At 34.5% G+C, this 19,054-nt stretch overlaps 1 protein-coding gene across 2 annotated transcripts in view; it reads right to left on the bottom strand.

The window, feature by feature from the left end:
- The window catches only part of KCNH7 (potassium voltage-gated channel subfamily H member 7), a 466,858-nt gene extending 448,167 nt beyond the window's left edge, over positions 1–18,691 (bottom strand). For both annotated transcript variants that reach the window (XM_010361847.2, XM_010361848.2), the window contains exons 1-2: positions 18,368–18,691; positions 16,456–16,686 (exon numbers count right to left, since the gene is read on the bottom strand). In XM_010361847.2, coding sequence (XP_010360149.2) covers positions 16,456–16,686; positions 18,368–18,443 — 307 coding nt within the window. In that variant the 5' untranslated portion in view covers positions 18,444–18,691. The remainder of the gene's footprint in view (positions 1–16,455; positions 16,687–18,367) is intronic.
- Between the last annotated feature and the right edge of the window lie 363 nt (positions 18,692–19,054).

The following is a 19,054-nucleotide window of genomic DNA, read 5'->3' as shown; positions in this document are numbered from 1 at the left end:
CTTTCTTTCTTTCTTTTTCTTTTTTTTTTTTTTTTTTTTTTTTTTTTTCGTATTTTTAGTAGAGGCAGGGTTTCACCGTGTTAGCCAGGATGGTCTCCATCGCCTGACCTCGTGATCCGCCCTCCTCGGCCTCCCAAAGTGCTGGGATTACAGGCGTGAACCACCACGCCTGGCCTATTCCATAAACTTTTACTGAGCAAATACAAAGTGAAAGGGACACCGTAAGTCAACAGGAAAATAGGCAATTAGGCGTGGAAGGTATAATTCCTTATACCTCCATTGACTTTGCCTGTATCTTCCTGGTACTATTTCATCACATACAATGACCTCAACATTCAGGGGTAATTTAAAAGAAAAAGTTAGTTGAATCTGCAAGGGAAGGGAAGGGAGAAGATTTATAGTGGCTAACTCGTGTTTGTTTTCTCTTTCTTTTCTTTTCTTTTCTTTCTTTCTTTCTTTCTTTCTTTCTTTCTTTCTTTCTTTCTTTCTTTCTTTCTTTCTTTCTTTCTTTCCTTCTTTCCTTCTTTCCTTCTTTCTCTTGGATTGTAACTCTGCAAAAGCTAAATTTGTTTACAAACTCAATTTTCACAAAGATAATTTCCCTTATGTTTGTATTCGATCTGCAAAAATAAGAATATGAGTATACCAGCTATATCACTTTCCTTTAACTTTCCTCTGAGAAATAATTTCTTATTCCTTAATTTTGATTTTTTGATATCTGCACTTTTCTCTTGAAATTTGAAGACATCATTTTCTACTTAAACTCATTAGAACTAATGAATTTACTTTGTATTACAAATCTGAATTAATTCATTATTCTTTATTGTTTTTATTAGAATGTTAATAACTTGCTGCTTTAATGCTAGCAGCCCCAGCTTTTTCAGGGGTATCCCTCCTACTTAATAAACATCTTTTAGACAACAAAGGTTACAAGCAATACAAGGCTAATTTTATCACTGGATTACAAATAGACTAACACATATGACTAAGGCCTAATGGAGAGCCCAGAAAGAAAAAAATGGCTCTACACATACCCTATCCACACCCACACTTTAACAGATTCCAAGATAAACATCCTTTACAAAGTCAAAGATACACTGTAACGGACTGTTGCTATTCAACAATGAACTCAATCTTTTTACCTTTAGTCCATTGCTGTGCTCAGGACTTACTATGGTTCACAAAATGGTTAAGGTTAATTCTCTTTACTAAGAACCTTCAGTATGGAATTTACAGAGGGATTGGTTGACAGTCTTATTTGAAAGAGGTCAGAAGGTGCCATTTATTCTTTAGAGGAATTCTGACTCATTTCTCCAGATTGCAAGATAATGTCTTTGTCTACACAGTAAAAATTTTAGGCATCACAAGAATGAGTGGCTACATTTTTAAACTCACTGGTTTGGAAAGCCTAAAAAACGTTCATGAAAAGTCTGTACTGTAGAATGGCACACATTTTGAAAAATGTCAGATACAGTTTGTATTCGGTGTCTACACATCCAGTTTGCCTGGAACGGTCCTGGATTTTTCCTAGCCTCTTGGTACAATTTGTAAAAACTTTCCTCTTTCACATTAAAAAGAATCTTCCTTGGATAATAAATCATATGATCACCTTAACTGTGGTGCTTATATTTGGACATTTACATCTACATATTTTTTTCAAAAGATAGGTTTATGATTATTTTTACATCTTTACTTTCAATAAAATTTATCTTGGTTCTCAGCAAATCCTGGGGAGCGGAGGGTTGGTCTGAGTTTACACCTCACTGTGTGAATTGAGGAAATTTTGCTTTCAGACACAGTGGTTTCTGGAATACCATTACTAAAATTGTTGTAATATAGTGGAAAGACAGCTGTACACAGAGAAACTGTGAGTCCAAGTTGTCCCAACTGCTGATATTTTCAATATAGCCACACCTAAAGTGAGTTTCAGTGTTCAAAATTAAAAACAAATTAAATTGTCCAGAATTTGATTGAGGCCATAATCTCCACAATAAAGCCCCTAAAATTTCACATTTTAAATTTTCAAAAACTGCTGCTAATTTCTTCTTTGACCTATGATGTCAAAATTTGTTTTACATTATTTTACTCAGCCACAGATGTGGGTGCAAATTTCATTTTGAGCATGACACTCAATAGGAATATCAACTTAATATGTATTTTAAACCCAATTCATTATCACATTTTTAAATTATTTTATTTAGCACTTCTATTGCATTTACTGGGTACCTGGAACTGTTTTAAGTGCTTTTACAAATGTAAACACAGTTAGTCCTCACAAAGCTGTATAAGATAAGTTCTATTATAATCATATTTCCCATTCCACTGATGAAGAAAGTGAGGACAGGGCAGAAACGTAACATATCACACAATGTGTGTGTTCCAGATTTGGACCTAGGCAACATGACTCCAGTGTTCACAATTTGAAACAGTAGACTATGCTCCCTCCTTATCATGCCTTTCAAACAGGCAAGGAACTACTTTCACTTTATCAAAGAAATAACTAATAGATCAAATGGAAGCTTAGTTAAGAGAATGTGTCTAATATTTCAATTCATTCAATTATTTAAAGATACTATTTATTGAGCAGCTACTCTGTGCAAGGAATTGTGGGAAACAGAGGTGAATTTAAGTTATTTCTAAAACCTCCAGAAGCCATATGTAATCAGATCATCAAATAGCAATGGTTTTTAAACCTTACAGTGCATGGAAAACACAGGGATTATAATACCTGTTGTTTCTAAAGGAGAATAGGATTGAGGTGTCAAAGGCACAAGCTCGCACTCTTGTACAGCTGGAGGCAGATGTTTAATTGCGTTTAAGGAAAGATTACAAGCCTCCAATATTAAAACATTTAAATGCCTAAAATCCAGAAACATTTCACACTTTGCATAAAGGGGAGACGTGACTCCACATATGTGTGTACTGAGTGTGTCATTGTATCTACCTGAACAGGAGATGTGTGAGGTTGTACAGTAGAGCGCTGAGCACACAGGCTCTAAAAGAAGACAGTCTGCACTCGGATGGTAGCTGCTATGTACTACTTGCGCAGTGCTGAGGAAGTTATTGAACTTCATCTTTTCAATTTGTAAAACGAGAACAATAAAATATGTCTTAGGATATGCTAAAAATTGAAAAAAAAAGATTTTAGAAGAGTATAGTCACATTGTAAGCGCTCAATGATACTTATTAGTAATATTATTTAAAATGTTCAAACCACACTCTATTATTTATCTCCAATTATAGAATTTCATGTTTCCACAGAATGATTTAGCCCAGTCCTTGAAATAATTAGCAAGATACTAGTGTGCATGAATGTAAATAAAGAAACTAAAATCAACAAAAATAAAAAAATTCCAGGATCTGATTTCTGCCTTGAGTTATAGTTAAAGTTGGTGTGGTAATGGGGGTGGGGTTGATTATTCCATTTCTAGAACAATGAGGTTAGTGGCAAGAAAGCTCTGTCTGGTTATATTATAACATAGTCTTTATTACACTTCATAGTATAATAAAGTCTTTATTTTTTTAGAAAAAGTCTCTGGTCTTTTTTAGTCCATGTTTTTTGGAATCTTTAACAGAAGTTAGCATACGTAACTTTTGCTGGAATGAAAATTCAATGCCTGAGATTTCTTTTGTCTTTTCCAGGAATTTCACCATGCAACTATAGTGGCTAAAAGAGTAGGCTTCATCTTCATTCTTTATATTTTATATTTTAAATTTATAGATTTTTAAATGCCAATAGTCTAAAATCTCTAATTATCTTCTGGAAAAGAAAATTTAAATGTTACCAGTTATTTTTTAATTGCCATATAAGAAGTACCCATGAAAATACTTTTCTCTATTCTTTTACACTCAAAATTAATTTTCATTTCTGTAGCAGAGCATTAGCTCTGCCAACATTTAGTTTTATTTTCTATATCGTAGAAAAATATAGTATTTCTTTTCTATATTTTATTTCTATTTTTTCTAATATTGAAGAAAAATCAAGAATGATATTATAAAATCTTACTTGGTAAAGATGTAAAGCTGTAATCAGGATTCTTCATATTTTCAAAAAGTTTAGATTAATAACAAAAAGTATTAACTCTTTGAGATGAAGTATTCTTCAGAGGAAAATTCATCATTGAAATTACTGAGGGAGCCAGTAATTAAGACAGAATGTTGTGTAACTCACACTATACACAGTGAATATATTTAAAATAAACAATGTTGCTGGGTATGACATTTTACTAGGACACCTTCTGCTTACTCTGGAAACATGACCTGCAAAGAAACAACTTCTGCAATTTTAGAATGAATAGATGCCAGCTAATAGGACAGCCGAGGTTGTGCATCATTAATGGCATTTTTGTGTAGTCCTTCATTGGGGGGCAAATTCTGAGAAGAGCAATCTGGGAATCCATAAATCCTACTGAGCCTTGGTTAAGTGACATTCATTATAAAGAACACCTGGAGGGAAGACCTGACAATGAGTCACAGCTAGAAAGATCAGATTACCAGAGCTCTGCATGTCTTGGTTAAGTAAGGCAGCTTAGGAAGAGAATAATCCTTCCCTGCATTTGTTTCAACACTATTATATTGGAATAAATTTAGCAGTTTATCTAATACTGTGTTATAATTCTGTTGCTTATATCTTTCCTCACATATCATATGTAATTTTGAGCATTTCATGTCAGTATAAGTGGCATTTCATAAGTGCATTTCACTTCTGTTACATGATATCCTAGAAGAATGTTTATTTATTATGACTTTGCTAACTTTCCTGGCCATCACTTTGCATCTCAGCAAAACTATATATATATATTTAGCATATTTTAATCTGAATATATAATATATATACATATATTCAAATAAGACCACTGAAGAAAAGCTCTTTCATTAGTTATAATTTTTATCATAGTATATTTAGATAATAAATAAGAAATATTGAAATATATAAGAAATACTGAAAATAACTTAAAATCCAACTTATTCCACATAGAAAGGAGAAAAAGTTCAAGGAATGTTTGAACTTTTAAATAGCAAATTATTTAAATAGTGAAGACTTGGTATCAGTTTCTGAATCCAAGGCTTGGAAAAACGCCAGCAAATTACTGAAATGAAAATGTGAATGTGAAGAACAGTTTTTAAAAGAGTGAAGCTGGTGTGAAGTGGGGGCATCCAGCGAGGATACTCAGCTATTCAAGATATCCTCATTGCTCCTAGGTTTCAAAATACTTAGCATGTTTTTTAATAGGAAAATAAATTGCCTCAAATATTTTCTACACGTGTTTTTCAATAAAAATTGAATTGCAAAATTCAATAAATTTCAACAGAAATTGAACTGGATTACAATTAGTGATCAGACAATAAGGTACTCTTTCTACTGGATCAACAAAAATTAAAAAGAATGCCAAGTTTTATTAGACACATAAAATGTGCAGTTAAATACATTCCTTTTTGGAGTTATAGTTTGACAAGAAGTATCAAAAGTTTTAGGATAGGTATACCGTTATGTAGTAATTATACTTCTAGGAGTATTTAGTAAGGAAAAAAATTACAAGTGGTCAAGATGATTGAACAGACTTTTGGTACATTTGTACAATAGTAAAAAGTTAGAAATAGTCAAGTGCTCAATTATTATTAAGTAATAATTATTGGTAATATTCTGTGGATATTAAAACAATTATGGTCTGTGTATAAATTTTATGTAATCATTAAAAAAACATAATCATGTTCAGCAGAAATTTCTCAGTGAGGATAACAAGCCACAAACTGTGATATATGTAGTGCTGTCCTGGTCTTGCTAAAAACATGCATGAATGCTCACATGTGTGTATTTGTGTAGAAAAATTATAGCTGCACTACATGCCATCATTGTAACAGTGGATATCTCTTAGTCTTAAGATTATGGGGCTTTTTTTCTATTTTCTCTCTGTATTTTCTAATTTTTCAACAGTGAAGTTAAATCACTTTGACAGAGACAGAGAGCGAGTAGAGATACAAGTCCTTGTTGAAGTGGCGAAATCCTGTATCAGGATGTGACTGATGAAGTGTCTTCTGATATCATACAGGCCTTACAATCTCAACCCATGACCCAAGGTTTGGAAAAAAGAATGAAATGTGTTGTGAGACCAGTGTAAGTATGAAGCTGCGTCCAATGTGTGGAGAAAAATAGCAGAAAAATACATCAGTATAATTGCAAGGTTGTATAAGTATTTTGTGTATTTAACTGAGGAGATCCAGGGAGGGCTGGGATGGTTTGTAAACGTGCACGTATTATTATGAGAACATGTAGAGATATTCTCCCTTTTATTGAACTTGTGGATGTTCCATCAGACTCAGTCAACTGTGTTGGCATCAGAGATCTATCTGAACTCTTCTGACCATTCACCTTTTCCCTAGGCTAACTAAGAAGAGTTATTTGTTATGTATTTTTATAATGAGTTACAGGTTATTAAGTATTAGAATAAACTGCTTTATAATATATAAACCATATGTCAGCAAGTTAATAATTAAATTCTCAGTTAATAAACAATGTAAGTTATTGATTTTCACCATTCTCATAGCAGCAAAATGACCAGCACAAGATGGTGAATGAATGAATGAATGATATCTTTCCAGACTCTGACACCTTTCACACATATTCATCTGTAAATGGGTGTATTGCTGGGTTCTCGTAAGTCTGTTCTTTGCTCTCCCACCATTTCTTTTACTTCTTAATAACTGCCTTAATAAGTCCCTTCAAAATATTCAACATAGAGTTGGAAAGACAGAAATAGAAACAAATTAATACAACACAATTTCATAAATTTTCCAATAGAGAAAAGGAAAATATGCGAGAAATGTGGAGGAGGCTGCCTGAGGGACTTAGAGACTTAGAAATGAGCAGAGATTGAAGTCATACAGAATTTGCTTAAAAGTGGAGGAGAGTTGATGAAGGGTGCAGGGAGGGGACATTAAGGCTATCTCAGGAAGAAGAAACCCAGTGGTCAAAGGGTGGAGTCCTAAGGATGATGGCCTTTAGGAGGAGCTCAGGGAAACGAGTTAGTAGGCTGTGTAACAGGAAGTGAGTCTGACATTTGGCTCAAGATGTAGAAAATTGGAGGCGTTTTAAATAAACCAGACGCTCTCCACACAGTATATTTATGCGTTCCCTTTAAAATACTAGTGGTGAATTTTGTTACATCACGTAATCTTGCCAGGAAATAAAACTTTCTTGTGGGAAGGAGAGGGGAAAAGGACACCATGTATGGCCCTGCTACTGAATCATAATACTCTTAGGAAATTTCTTCCTGATTTCGTGGATGAAGACTAGACATATAGTAACTGAGGGGATCTTAACCAAAAATGCCCCCAAAATCTAAGTCAGTCATACAATATATAGTTCAAAACTGAGACATTGTAAGATCAAAAAGGAATACCATTTAAAATGATGTAGATTATAAGCATATACTAGCTATCCTCACTCTACTAAAATCTAACACTCTGCCTGATATTCATTTTTATTAATAAAGTTCTGTTAAAAATGCAAAATGCCTTGCTTTATTCACTCTTTGATGTGAATTAAGTTAATCAGATTTAAAACTTGGATAATCGATAGAATCTATGGTTAAGAACTGGAACTAGGAAATACAGAATAGAGTAGGTTGAGGTTTAAGAGATATCATTTGGAGGCAATGTGGTAGAGTTTGCAAGCATAGATAAATGTAAATCATAAACCACACTTCCACATTGCTCTGTGATGGTTAGTACTTAACTTCTCTGAACCTCGGTTTAACTTATCTGTAAAATGGGATAATATCTGCTCCCAAAACAGTTAAATTAAAGCAATTTGTATGAAGAACCAGTCACTGACTTGGAACTCAATGTTAGACCTTTGGAAGAAGATCTATACTGAGTAGAGGGCTGGTGTACATTGCATGCAACCACAGAAATTAAAATCTGAAGAGCACATCTGTTGCATGTAAACCCCTTGAATAAAGGTACAGCTAAAGATCAAATGATTAATATCATTATTAAATAAAACAGATGGTATACATACATTTTTTAGCAAACCAAGAAGAAATTTTAATGGATTTAGCTAAAAGAGGTAAACAGAAACTTCATTAAAAAGTATTCACACACCATGCAACCTTGCATAGCTCTAACATTGATTTTGTCCAATTGATATAATCTTAATTAGTATATGCAAATGCCTTAAGATTGTGTTACAACATGTAATCTTTTTTAGCACAAATGGATTTTTATTACTTTTTCTTTGTTACTTGTTATAAAACCACCACTAATTTTATTTTAATTTTTGTCATCATGCCCATCATCTTAAGTCATTGATAGAGACTTCACTGAATATAAGAAGAGTGTTTTGAGGCTACAAGACAATAATCTATATGATGGGCAACAGACATTTTAAGCTGTCTTGAACTCATGCAGTTATTACATTTTTCTCAAAACAAATATTTCCAGAAATGCAGAAGAATTAATGTCCTATCAAAATTGAGAAAGAATGATAAATAAAAACACTCCTAAAGATCTCAAAAAAAAGGGAAGGAACAAAATAAAAACAGAAAAAGGAAACAAGAAAACCCACAATGGTGAGAATCCACTTGCTGTTACACTGTATTCTGACTCATCTGGAAAGAAAGCGCAGGTAAGCAAAAGCCGTGTGGCTCGGGGAACCTCACATGTCCCGCCCGGCACAGTCTAGTTTTAAATCATTTTACAAAATGAGCCAACTAAAGGCAGAAATGTACCCACAGTCCTCTCTCACTCCTCCCTTGAATTCCTGCCCACTGAGCACCAGCCACAGCTGTTTTTACCCATTTTCTGAGTAAAAAGTAGTGTGAGACATTCTACAAAACAGTGGGAATCATGAAAAGGACAAGTTTGCACACAAGCAGGCCTACTTTAACTTGGGAAAAGTCATAGAAGACGCTTCAGCCATGATTCAAGCTATCATGGAAAGAGCCCTTTGCTTTTCTTAATTAGATATTTAATGTAAATTAAAGGAGGATGAGGCAGAGATTATGGAATATTCAGTCACAGCCATGAGAACCTGGAATTCTATTTTCTCATAACCCATTAACTTTCTTAATTGTTCAATAATAAGACATATTTTCTCACTACTATAATTAGTGCCTTATAGCTACCTGACTCTATTGCTTCTTGGTAGTTCAGTACTATTGCTAAATGCAGACAGCACAGTAAAGAGAGATAAAATATTCATTTGGCAATTATAATAATTAATTATTAATAACCTAACTTTATCATTTTACATTTTACATTGCCATTATTGTATAATGCTGAAATCAAGCTTCATTACTGATTAAGAATTTTCAAGAAAACATGGGGAGATAAATAATTGCACTAGATATAAAATGCCAATAGAGTGTGTAACATATTCAGTTAGTTATATAATTGTGTCAACCACAGCAAGGAAATCAAGTTAGAAAAGAACAGAAGAAAACTCTGGTTTGGGCTATTAGAGATTGTTGGAGACACTAGTAAGTCATTGGTGGGGTAGCAAGTGATTGACACTTAGATAATAGGCTAATAATTTATGGTGAATAGATTATAACTGTTCACTAAATATTTTTCTAGCTATTCATATTCATATAGTTTCAGGCTATGAGGATGATTTAATATCTTAGATTACTAAACAAAACATATGGCCATTAATACAATTAAGGTAAAAATTGTTTTTAATATTTTAGAAGTATTCTTAAGAAAATGAAAAAAAATCAAAGCATTACACTTTTCCTATAACACACTTTCCCCCAGATCTTATTAACTTAATCTGTTTTTTTTTTTCTAACTGTATGGTACCATTTTTCATCTTCTCTTCCTTCTTTAAGTGAATACTAACAGTGCACTCACTTCGTACTAGTTACCCTTCCATATGTCCTGGACACAGAAATTAATAAGACTTGGTATTTTCTCTGAATAAACTAAAAATAGACTAAATTGACTACAATAATATGTAATAACAAGGAGCACACTTCAGAAGCTACCCTGGAGTCTAGAACCAAGTGCTATGAGGAGACAGGGTGCAAATAGTGGGAACATCAGGAAGGACTTCACAGAGAAGTCTTTTGATCTGTCTTTGAAAGAAGAATGATGGCTTCTTTAGGGTAAGAAGCTGAGGGAAGGGCAATCCATTTAGAAAGTCTTTGAAGTATTCATTATAGGTAAAGAAAAACTTCTAAAGGTTAAACGGAGTCTTAGTAGAAGAAAAATACATTACTTTTTAAAGAAATTCTGAGCAATGAAGAATGACTGGATCATAAGATTTGTGGGAGAGATGAAAGTGGCAATATATTCAACTAATTGATATTTATTGAATACATTATGGAAACTATGCCAGAAATAATGCTGTGTTCTTTATTGTATGAGACGCACTCAATAAGCCTAACAACATAGATGATATTCTCCAAATTGTTATCAGTAAAGAAAATTGAGGCATGAAGAAGGTAAACTCCAACGAGTTCATCTAGTTATTATCAGAGATGGGAATGCAACTGGATTTTTCTAAACGTACCTATGATGGTTTGGATGTATGTGTTCCTTCAAAAATTTATGTTGGAACTTCAACCCCAACATGAGAGTAGTAAGAAGGTAGACTTTTGGGGTGTGATTAAGTCATATGGGCTCCACTCTCCTGAATGGGATTAATGCCTTTAAGAGGTTTAAGAGAGCTGACTACCCCTTTTAGCCCTCTGCATTCTGCCATCTGAGGCCACAGCAATAAACTGCCATCTTGAAAGCAAAGAGCCAGCCTTCACCAGTCCCAGAGTCTGCTGATGCCTTGATCTTGGGCTTCCCAGCCTGCAAAACTGTGAGAAATACATCTCTATTGTTTGTAAGTTACTCACTCTAAGGTATTTTGTTATCACAAAAGGAAAAGAGTAAGACAACACCATACTTGAAGTCCCAAGTGAATTCAATTCTGAAGCCAGCCAGTATCCTGGTTTAATGACTGAAAACAAGTTTGATATAGGTACATCTAGCAGGAGTAAGACAAAGTTGTTAAGGGCTCAGACTCCACTGTGCATGAGTTATGTGCAATTTGGCAAATGATTCAGTCTCTCTGGGCCTCAGTGTTATTTCCACAAAATGGGAATAATAAGAATATATATTTTATGAGATGGTTTGTATCCACTTTTTAATATATAAAATTTACTTTCAGTGATTCTTGGTGCTAATAAGCCATCAGCATAGGTGATTCGTGTTTCAGGAATAGCTCTCTCTCAGCATATAGAGGATGAATCGGAGGAGAGAAACTAGAAACTTGAATACTTCAGAAGGACAGCAAGCTTTCATTAGACCACTTCGAAGTGGTTGGAAAAGTGGAGGTAGAATTGAAAGATAGTTCTGATGTAAAGATTGAAAGGGTTTGGTGACTAGTTGGGTTTAGGGAGCTGAGGGATGGAGAAAAATGGAAAATGACACCAAAATTTCTAGTATAGATCACAGATGAATGATGACACCTGAAAACTTCATATCCCAACTGTTACTTCCCTGTGGCTCAACTAACCAGGGACTCTCCTGGCAGGCTAGATTGCCAGCAATGGATTCGGAGGTTATTTATACCAAACAACAACAGCAACAAAACCAAAACAACCAACCAACCAACCAACCAACCAACCAAAAACCTTTGGAAGCCAGTAGAAACAAGTTTCTCCTGTTAAACTTATCCTGTTCCTTCAGTCCTAAACCGACCTGTTCTCAAGCCCCTTGGGTGTGAAAATAACTAAGAAGTTCTCCCTCAAGCTGGCTGACAACATGGCTTCTTGTTGGCACCAGAATTTCTTAGAGGTATGATGTTGGTGAATGGTGAAAAGTAACTGATAAACAGAGCTCAGCCACAGTTTTAGGGCATTTGGTTTCACTTCGTACAATACTGAAATCGTTTTCAAATTGTGGGGAAGAGCATTCCTTGAGAATGCCTATTTTATCAACAATTACACCTGATCAAATCTGAATTCTGGATGATATGCGAAGTTGGTGAGATGATATAAAATTTATGCACATAAGGGAAAACGAATTTTAGGATTACTGTTGTTGCAGTAGTCTACTGAATAGAATATAAAAATGTATAAACAGAAAGTTAAAATGAACACCCAAGCAAACTCTAGGCAAGATACGCTCTGAAAATCTTTCTCATTGCTTGAATTACACACACACAAAATATATTTTTGTTCTTGTCTAAAAAACTACCATCTGTATGTCTTCTACACAATCCAAGAATTAAGAGAGCTGAATGTTTTATATGCCATATAACTTATATAAAGCTATTATGAAATTTTGTGAAATTTCTGTTTGTACTAATAAAATTTTAACTAAATTTCATTGCTTCTTTAATACATTATTATGTATACATGACAATGGTGAAAAAAGATACACATAAGCACGTTTCTTTTAAATTTGGGGAATAGAAGGAAAATAGCAATTAATAATAAATTTTGCAGGTTCTCTATGCAATTAACAACCCCATAGTCCAAATACTCTTTTTCCATTAAAAATAATTTTATACAAACAGCTGAGATTTAGAAGATGGAAATGAACATTAGTCACTCTGTAATACAAATGTCCTGCAAGCAGACATCAGGTTGCATCTTCCTTTGTATCTCTTCCTACTGTTCTTATAGTGCCTGGTATGTTATGTGAGAGAGAGGAGGCACTCAGTATACATCTTCACCTTGATTCACAAAAGCAGAGCTGTTTCTAGAAGATCTTTCCACATAATTTCCAGACATAGTAAATTCAATGTTGTCAAATCAAGACCTCTTCTGAGTTTAGTTAATCAAACTCTACCTCTGAAACTTTGTACTGATATCTGACTGGATTAGGCAAGGACTTCTCTCAGTCCCTTATCCTTCTTCAGTTCTTTAAAAGCAGTGTGAAGATAAGAAAAGTAGCACTATATATTTCTGATTTGTTAGCAAAATTGCTACTGTAGTGTGCATGAAAGCATAATGGCAAAAATATAAGAATGCTCCGACTTCAAAAAATAATATATTTTAAGTCCTACTCTCTTACTGAGTAAGGACGTTTATTTCTCCTGGAGAAATATACTTTGTTTTTTCAAATGCTTAAAGTTGCTTGATAATTTAAGGTCAAAGTCACATTTCTAAATATGCCTGAAGGGGTTTAGCACTTAAACTAGCTAGCTCTATTCTGTGACGTACTCCAAACCAGATGAGGGATAAACTTAGTTGTGGGGCCTAACTAAACTATTATTTTTCTGTTTCCTTTCCATTCGCATCATCTAAAACTATGAACTAGTTAATAACTGAAGTCTTTGCTATTTTTTAATCTTTGTTGCTGAAAAGTGCTTTTAAATGAATGTATTATGCTATTAAAATACATGCCCATCCTTATATAAGTCATAGCATAATTATAGTTTTGTATAATTAGAGTTTTATGTCAAAAGATTTACAGCTTTATCACCTCAAGCAATACTTCACAGCTGCCAAGGATGATTTATGCAATAATGACTTAAACTGTAAAATAGAATCCTCAAAGGAAGAGCTGTCAAATATTCCTACTGCAAATAACTAGGTTTTTAAAAATTGATATGCTGATAAACAGCAAGTTTAATTGTACCTAGCACAATCACATACAGAAGCATAGTAGGAAATGGTGTTGCAAAATGACGATCATGCAGTTCACGATGAACCGCATCAGTGTGAACTCATTGCATAGATCACGGGTTTAAATTGCTTATAAAGCCTCTGGGCCACTTTAGAGAACAAGCTTTCCAAAATAATGCCTTGGTCGTATTTTTACTCCTTCAGTAAGAGCAAATGGAAGAAATGGAAACAGAATATATAAACTTTCTGTTAATTTGTTCATTGGGCTTATTACATCACTCTTCATATTCTTGTGAAATGCTAAATAAAGAATAAGTAAAAGAAGCATTTACTGTATATAGTTAAGAAATCAAGAAACTCAAAAGTCAATGACATCAATAATAAAGAATTAAGGAAAATTTGAGAAACAAACCAACAAATATATTGGTGATTTTCCCCCTTCCCGCTTTTGTAAATGTAGAGAAGCTGGCAGTAGTCTTATCTCTAAGAGATGAGACTGTCCAAGAATTTGTATCTCATAAGCTCTAACTAATTTTGTAGTTGTCATATATATAAAACCAAGACACACTGAAGATTCTATTCAAGTATCTGAACTAGCAGCCAAAACACAATGTTATTACATTCAAAGCAAACAAGTACAACTGTGTCATCACTATCTGAAAAGGTCATTCAAATTAACATTTTTCTTAAAATATTAAATAAAAAGAAAATGCTTGGTCCATTATCTCGTGTTTTCCATATCAATCAAAGCAAAATAGGTAGATTTTATAGTTAATGCTAAAGATATTCAAATCCTTTAAGACTGAGTTACACCTGAAAAGGAAGTCAACAGAATCAAACGTTTTACCAAAGGTTAATTTTTTTATACCTAAACAATCCTCCAAATCAAAAGTCCTTTTCTGAAAACAAGGGAGTTTTAATGCATATAACCAAGAAAATCATTCAAATAGAAAGATTTGTATTTGTCAATGTACTAATATGTTCAACACAGAAAATTCAATAATTTAATAGGAATTAATCATATTTGTGATTCTTATTAAATTGCCATTTTACAGTGTTTTGAGATCATTTTACACACCCACATTTCACAACTTTCAAAACATCATCATGCCACTTGTGCTATAATAGATAACTTCTACTTGAAAACACTCTGAAAGATATACCTGGTATCTGAGCAATTTGGACTGTCCAGATTAATGTCATACTTAAATTCTAGGAGTTGGAAAAAACCCTGAAATGGTCTACAAAACATAATGACCAAAGATGGACCAACATTCACTGAAGTTACCACAATATAGACTGTGTTGGCATCATAATAAATATTCAATAGGAAAAAATGTCAGACATTCAAATTATTCCAAAAGTCCAGATTGTTGGCATCAGATACTCGAAAGACATGAGTTACATTTGGGTAGTGAGAGCTCAATCCAATAAATGTTTTCAAGACAACAGAATAATTAGGCTATTTCTAGTATGCCAACACTACTCATTGAAAAGTATGAGAAACGTGGGAAGAACTTTAAAACCAATTTCTATCTGTTTGATAACTATATAATTGCTTTCATTCCAGATTACTACAAAGTTATACAAACCTGTTTTTAGTAATGTTTTGTAACCACTGAAGTTCATGTTAAGGAAAATGTAATAATTAAGAATTGTACATTGTACATTGAATTATAAGAAAATACGAGTAAGAGTGAAACCTTTTCCTTGCTGTCTTTTTTTCTGTCTAGTTTACCAAATGATGAGTCATTATATGATATAGGCCATGGCACATTACATATTTATCAAAATCTGAAGAGTTTTCTAAAAATCTGAACAGCTACCCCTCTGCCTCAGTAATTTCTGTTAGTGGAATAAAAAGAAATAGATGATGATGAAATATCCACAAAATTAACTATAACATTCAAGTTTTAAAAATAATTTTACCTTTAAGCCCCAAATTGTCAAATACCATTATAGATATAGATATATAGATATTCAGGAATCTGATATCTATATATATATACACACACACACACATACCTTAAAATGGGCATATCTCGGTATTCATATATGTGAGTTCATTTACATATCTATTGTGTATTTAAGGCATGCCTATCTATTACATGTGCAGTTTTTTAAGAGAACTATTGTATCTAACTCTTATTGCTCTCATAGCAAGTTTGACAGAAGGAGGTGCTGCCCTTGAAGTTGAGGTATGACCTTAAGTTTAAGATGCCAGTTTTGCTGTAGTTATAAAAATCAATACTAATAACTCCACAGTATCATAATTTTTTCCTCATTTTCTTAGTTTAGGACAAATCTTGACTACATAAACAGCCTTTATTGTTTGAATATACACAGGTTAACTGGATCAACGTATAAGTACCTATTTATCATCCTTAATCTTGTATAAGAAGGAGGAAAAGAAACAAGAGGTGTTGCCTATCAACCAAAGCTAAAGGGCCAAGAGACATAACTGTAATAGTTTTAGTTTTAGATATAGTTTTCAACATAAACTTGCTTTGTGGAGTAAAGTTCAAACAAATAACACTGTATCTGTATATCTCACCTACCAAATGCATACCAACGCAACAGTAAATAGTTGATCTTTCTATAATTCCTTAAAGAAAGTAGCATCTAAGACTGTTTTGTAGCATTTTTAACCTGAGTGACATTATATTACTGTACTTTTGAAGAGATCACAGTAACCTTATTCAAAGAAAAAATTGTTTCTCCCAGATCACTAATCAGAATTCCCATACATGTTGGATCTCAAAATACTATAAGGAAAGCATATATCTACAACTGAATATTTTGGGCTTCTTTGCATATGAACTTTTAACAGTCAAAATTTCTTTTCAATGGGATCAAATAGAAGGAATATTAAATAGATAAATTTTACCATTTTTGTGATAGTAGGTGACCTCCACTTTCCTCTCTTCTGACCCCAGCAATGCCTGGGCAATTTGGGCAATATCATGCCTCTTGGTCTCAGGTCCATGGAGAAAGTCGCAGGTGCATGGCTTTTGCATGACATCTGGCCTGGAGAAGCCAGTCATCTCACAGAACCCATCGTTGCAATAAATGATGGCACAGTTCTGCACTCTGGCATTTGCAATGATAAATTTTTTATCTGTAATAAGAAGATAGCATGGCATCTTTGAAAAAGCTTCCACAATATTCTCCATAACACTGAAGCAATTTGTTGCATAATAAGAGCTCTGAAATGCAGGTGCTTCCCCAAATTATTAATTTCCCTATACTTTATGAAAAAAGAAAACACAAGAAACCCCACAAACTTTAAATGTGAGATTAACGATCCTAAGTAATTTTAACAGAAAGTATTAAGAAACCACTCTTCAAATTGCAAGAATAGAATTTCCCAAATAGTCTAGCTCTCAAGCCCTGCAACTGTTGAGGATCCTAGTGGGCCCTCAGACAAGCAGCTGCCCATTGATATTTTCAGAATGTCATTTGATTGTAATGTAAATATTTTCAAAGTCAAACAGTGAAACATTTTGTAGTTGTAAGATTTCTCATTTCAACCTTGGCCCTTTGAATACAACTTTCTCAAAGTAGTTATTATTCTTTGGCTTCTCTCTATCTCTCTTAGGCATGTTACACACATCATGTTAAAAACAAAGGCAACTAGCTTTAGTAACGAAACTACTTCATATTTAATAGCAATTCAATAAGGCAAAGGTTCAACTTTTCATAATATATATTTTCCAAAAGAAAAATATTTACACACACTCAGTGAATATCATGATAACACTTTTTACTTTTACTTTGGGAGATCCTTGATGTTTTGTGTAGTAGCAGGAATTTTTAATACAAAGAGCTTATTAATTTATATCACAGATTGTATTTACTATTTCCAAATACGTTGTGAAGCAGGATATACAAGTTTATTTTGTACGCAAGGTACCAGATCCTCACGTCACTAAATGCAGTGTTGAAATAACCGCAAAATATATGGCATACAAATGTATTAATATAGTTTTAAGAAAAGGTTGAAGATAAGTTAACAAATATAGGATTTTAAATTAATATACTTATATAGCAAAAATGTATTCCCTATATTTAGTCCACATGAGAACATTAAATTTCTGTGCATTCAGTCTTTGTGGGATTTACTTATTACACTTCAATTTTTAAATTTCTAGATGGAAATGTTAAGGGGATAATAAAAGAATAGAAATATTATTTTGAATAATGAGCCATTTGCATCGGAAACCAGCAGAGATAAAAGATACTGCTTTTCCAAATTATCCTGCTTAGGATATATTTGCATTGATTCAATACAACATTTAGCTTCTATAAACTAATAGCAAGCAAGTATCCGTGTCATACCACTGCCTTGCAGTTTAACCAAGGTAAAATATAGTTTGCATAGCCATTTACATCGCTACTACCATTTACATTCTCTTGTTCGAATAGTGTGGTCTGCTCTGCTTCCGACTTTCAAAAAGTCTACAGTAAAACAACCTCAAAATATAAACCCATGTTATCCTAGCACGTTCCCTTTAAGATAGTAGAATAGTAGGACATTAAGTAGCAAGGCAGATAATGGAGCAGTGGTAGAGGAGGATCAAATTGCCTTCTATAATGGAGACCGTAATCTAAAATGTAAATCAAAATTAATATCAGAAGAATAACACTCCCGCTGCCACTCGAACCTCCTGGCTCGGTTTCATAGCCTCTTAACTTGACGGAGCCTGGAGTTGCCGGTCTCCCCAGCTTGGAAGCGGTGGACGCCAAGTGCACTATCAAGGCAGAAAGCGAGGGCGAGAGAAGAGAACAAATGAACTTACTTTGCCCTTCAAATTTCCGAATGATGGTCCCCAGAAATGTATTTTGTGGTGCCACATGGCCCCTGCGCACAGGCATGTTGGCCCCAGTCTTCCGAGGAGCGCTCCCCCGGAGCTCTGGAGTTCTCCCGGGATCTCTCCTCGGCTAGAGCCCAGGCCAGCGCGCGAGCCGCTCTTTGTGGCAGAGCATCCTCTTTTGAAACCAGAATTCTCTTCCCATTAGCACCACTTCTAGACACCCGCTTTCCCCACCGGAGTCCAATCCATTCCCCTCACCTTCCGGAGGGGCCTCGCACCGGACTGCCGCGGGTGAGAGGGTTTGGGGGTGGGGAACGGGAAGGAGGCGGGGTGAGGGGAGGTGGCGGGGGAGGGAAGGAGGGAGGGAGCGGTGGGGGTGGGGTGGGAAGGGGGCGGGGAGTCACAAGGGCAATCGATCTGTTTCTCTTCTCCCAAACAGCGCCAATTTCCCAGTGCAAATGGGCTTAACCTGGCGGTTGCCCAGAGCAGTGAGGAATGGCTGAGGGGGGTCGGAAGACTTGTGCCGCTTTTGCAGGAAGGAGAGAGAGAAAAGGAGGCTGGGGGTCGGGGGGGTTGACGTTTCTATCCCCGCCCTCTCCCCCTAACACACACACACACACACACACACACACACACACACACACACACACGCTCCCTTTATCCTGGTAGCTT

Source organism: Rhinopithecus roxellana, chromosome 14 (assembly GCF_007565055.1).
Source record: "Rhinopithecus roxellana isolate Shanxi Qingling chromosome 14, ASM756505v1, whole genome shotgun sequence".
NCBI lineage: Eukaryota > Metazoa > Chordata > Mammalia > Primates > Cercopithecidae > Rhinopithecus > Rhinopithecus roxellana.
The sequence above is the reverse complement of the archived record's forward strand: the minus strand, read 5'-3'. Positions and strand labels throughout refer to the sequence as shown.